The following is a 4,222-nucleotide window of genomic DNA, read 5'->3' as shown; positions in this document are numbered from 1 at the left end:
CTTTTTTCATAATGAAATATTTTTGAATATTGATAAAAGATTTTTTTGTGTACAATTACAAATGATAATTTTTTATTTTTTTTACATTTCTATAAAAAATGTTTACTTTTCATAATGAAATATTTTTTCTGTTTATTTCTTATTAATTATTGTTAAAAAAAATTATTCAATTGCTTTTCTCTATTTAGAATGCAGAAACTAATAATGATACTGTTGACTAATTTATTGGTATTCTTTTATATATATATATATATATACACACATACAAACATGATTCAACAACTACAGTAGAAAATGGCAATTCTGATGACAACACACAAACCCTAAATTTCTGAATACATAAAAATTAAAAAAAATGCAAGCAAGTATTTATAAATCAATTTTGCAGTTTAGTCATGAATTTGCTGAGGGACACCTGTTCACGTGACAGGCATTAGAAAAGAATGTTCCGTCTTTTGTTAATATGATATTCCATATAAACACCTACGAATTAGAGCCCTTTATATGCATTATTGGCTCAAATCGTTTCTTTGAAATTTATATGACATTCAATATAAATATCCTTTATAGCTGTTCCAAAGAGAAAACAAACAGAGAAAAAAAGTTTGAGAGAAAAGGAGATAGAACCAATAATTATAAATATCCATTGCTGTAACGTTAAAGAAATCTGTCGGCTAAAATTTTATTTAATATTCTCAAGGGCCATAAACAAACAGTCAGGGCCTCTGGCGTAGAGTATCATGGTAAGAGCTTCCTAGTCATGCGACACATTTCACAGAAGAGACTGCCATGGGATATTTAGAAGTTTGTGCATAAACGAAGGATACAGAGCCTCCGGCCTTTATTGGATTCCCATTGTTGACAAGGCAGTCGTTGTACCTTAAACGCTTGAATAATTTTGGATCTACCTCTACTCCAGAGCTGAACCATCCGCAGGTAAGGTGGATTTGGGCAATTGAGCAGCCTGTGGGGCACATATTCTGAATTTCTACAGTGTATGATGGAAGTCCGTTTGGCATGGGGGATTCGGGGCTCTGATTCACTACTATGTCTTCTTTTGCGCAAGCTTGCCGCATTTTCTGCCCAAATCCTGCAAATTTGTTCATACCCATCAAATTTTTAACAAATGAAATTCTTAATAAGGTATTCCAAGGATTCAACTTACCCACACCCAGGAGCGTTGGGATTTTATAGCTCGAATTCACGCTTTCATTTGTCATATTGGACGCTACCAGGGAGTGCGAATCCTCCATTGTTGACAAGCCTGCATATGTTGCAACTGCGTTGTGGTCAGGCGACCAAGTTCTATACTTACAACAGTTTCTCTAATAATGTTTTTCAAGTAAACGGTTAATTCCCAGAGAACTTTAAAGTGCAAATGCACGCATAAAATGGATACCTGCAGAGACACCGTTGAAGAATATGCAGAGCACAAAGAAGGCGGAAGCACTGATCAAGTAATACATCGTCATTGTTGCTGGAAACGCTTTGCAAGTAAATAAGAGCTCGTCTTCCACTGTTATATATAGTAATCTAGTGATGATTTACCAGCCACATGACACCTTACCATCATTATTTTCGTATTTATTAATCAAGAATCTGTTAAAGTTGTGTCCCCTTTCCAACGAATAACATCAAAGGGAAACAAATCTTTTCGTTCCCAAGAACCACACATTCTTCTCCTAGACGATATTCATAGCCTCCATTATTTACGCTAACCTTTTCCAACTCAACTGCTCAAAACACCTGTCCTTCTCACTAGCACAATTAAATAGGTGGAAACAATTATTAAATAATTAATCTAGATTCTTATATAAGAAATTAAATTTTAAAGGATATTAGTGAGTTCACTGGGAATCATTTCTGGTTGAGGTCAAGGTTCCAAAGAATTTGGCTGAATGGATACTCCTTAATTAAATAGATGCAAACAGTTATTAAATAATTAATCTAGATTCTTATATAAGAAACTAAGTTTGAATGATTTTTAATGAGCTCACTAGAAATCAAGTCTCGTTGAGTGCAAGGCTTCAGAAAATTTGGCTAAATGGATACCCCTCAATTCCTATGTTGCATAGTAAAAACAAATTTCTAGTCAAACCTCCATCCAAAAAAAAAGAAAAAAGTAGTATATGTTATAGAATTTGGAACTAGTATTAACTTCAACTTGATTGAGAAGAAGCTACTTTTAGAAAAATAAAAACCATGATAAAGAAATTAAGATAAGATTTAGTTCATTGTGAAAAAAAAAGAAGCAAATTTTAATTATATAAAAATGTGGAAGTGCTCTACAAATATTTTAATAAACATTATTATGGGCCATTGCACAAAATAACTATTAACGAACATTAGTGATATATATGTCTTCTTCTAAGAGGTTCCATATCAAGAACCCAAGGAGTCAAAAGAAAGCATAATTTTGTAAGGATTATAATCTATCACATTATACAAAAATATTACATGATAAACTAGAGATCATCATTAAACCATGTTACAGGATTCACCCAACCATAGACAAGCGTTAAGGATATCCATATATGCTAGATAAGAACTGTAGAAGAATATCAAAAAAGAGATAAGAATGGAGATAAATGGATAATATTTTAAATAACATTGGAAAAGAATAAAATAAGGATGATTGTATAAGGAAAATAAGGATAATATATTTTTATTAGTCATAGTACTATGCATTAAATGTTGTTTGTAGGATACAAAAATTATAGGAGAACATCATAAAATACAAAGAGAAAGAAAATTGTTATAAACAAAAATAAGTTGTATCATAAGGTTTGTAATAACTAATCTTAGGATCTATGTGTGATAAGAAATATGTGCATACAAAGAAAGGATTTGTAGTCACTATAACCGGTTAGAGATCATATAAGCTATATACATGGTCATTGGAACATCATAATATAATGTAATATAGAAATGTACACATAACGTGACTAATGTGAGATATGATAGCAGTATAAGATAAAAAAGTATATTGTTAAACCAAGTGATCAAACATGCAATTAATATTTTATAGAAGAAAAAATATTCAAGCTAAACAAGATAAATAATATAACCATCAATAATAAAGATAACAAAAAAATAAATAACAATAAATAATATACTCATCTATGTAGGGAAAAATAAAAGTCATAAGGCATATTTTACAATGTGACGGGGATAAAAAGTCACAATACACATGATGTAAGAAATATGATTATTATTTTTATGAAAAAATTTAAATGAAAAGACATAAAAACATATATGAAGAAAGTATCTCAATGATCAATCTATCATGGAAAATATTAGGGATCATCCCTATCCAAAAAGGTAACATCATCATTAACCAATAGAAATTTTCACTCTCCCTTGTCTAAGATCAATTATGTAGAAATCTTCAACCAAGATTCAAATGATGTTGGATGGATAGAGGGAGTTGAAAGTATTTGCAAATAGAAGGAGGCAATTAAAGACACCAAAGTGTAGATTCCATTCATTTATCTATGAAACCATTAGATATGCTATAAAACAATTTGAAGGTGTAGAAAAAAGATGAGAACATGCCTCCTTTAACTCAAGACAATTTATTTTGAATGCACGAAAAAAGTGCAAAAAACCCCTTGATTTTTTACGCTTCACATTTTGTCTAATTTGCACTTTTAAAATCTTAGGAAATGTATCTTTCAAAGAAAAAAGTTATATGCAAAAATATAATAGCTTTATATGTCAAACAAATTTTAAATAAAGGAGGGAACACAATGTAGTGAAGGGATCATCCATATTTCCCATTAGGATTCCAATGGGAAAATTTTAAAATTTTTGAGGATTCCAAGATTGAAATTCTCCCCTGCTTGCAACACAATTTGTAGGACAATTTGGATGACAATCAGTAGGTTAGAGTTCAAGACACCATTATTGAAGCACTAGTTGGTAGAGAAGAAATTTGATCAACTTGGTATCATTCCCAAATTCTATCCCTCTTCATGCACCTCAAACTGTTTCATCACCAAAAAACATTCCTTTTGATGAAGTCTCATTCAATCCAAATCTATGTCACAAAAAAAAAGGTCTTGATGCACAAGGGGGTTTTTAAAACACTGCAGGGGGTGTCGCAAGGGAAAAAGTCATCCCAGATAGAAAAGATGTCATCGTTAGGATAAGAATAAATGGGTTCACAAAGAGACTTCCAAAATATTAGTTGTGGAAGAGGCACTAGTTCCTCCAAATGTTG

The 4,222-nt window shown here is 31.3% G+C and overlaps 1 protein-coding gene across 1 annotated transcript; it reads right to left on the bottom strand.

Annotated features, from left to right (window-relative positions):
• Positions 1–758: 758 nt before the first annotated feature.
• LOC131076159 (protein TAPETUM DETERMINANT 1-like) lies at positions 759–1,472 on the bottom strand. Its single transcript, XM_058013221.2, has 3 exons — positions 1,400–1,472; positions 1,166–1,279; positions 759–1,090 (listed from the first exon to the last, which is right to left on the bottom strand). Exons 1-3 carry the CDS (start codon positions 1,470–1,472, stop codon positions 759–761), a joined length of 519 nt encoding a protein of 172 aa, XP_057869204.2.
• Positions 1,473–4,222: the final 2,750 nt, after the last annotated feature.

Source organism: Cryptomeria japonica, chromosome 10, assembly GCF_030272615.1.
Source record: "Cryptomeria japonica chromosome 10, Sugi_1.0, whole genome shotgun sequence".
Classification (NCBI taxonomy): Eukaryota; Viridiplantae; Streptophyta; class Pinopsida; order Cupressales; family Cupressaceae; genus Cryptomeria; species Cryptomeria japonica.
This window is presented reverse-complemented; position numbering and strand designations above follow the sequence as displayed.

What these genes read in the sequence shown, in the direction of transcription:
- LOC131076159 (XM_058013221.2), bottom strand. Translation starts at nt 1,472, where the DNA reads ATGACGATGTATTACTTGATCAGTGCTTCCGCCTTCTTTGTGCTCTGC. An exon ending in CTTCAACGGTGTCTCTGCAG is followed by an intron (nt 1,280 to 1,399) that starts GTATCCATTTTA and finishes ACCACAACGCAG; the next exon opens with TTGCAACATATGCAGGCTTG. An exon ending in CCCAACGCTCCTGGGTGTGG is followed by an intron (nt 1,091 to 1,165) that starts GTAAGTTGAATC and finishes ACAAATTTGCAG; the next exon opens with GATTTGGGCAGAAAATGCGG.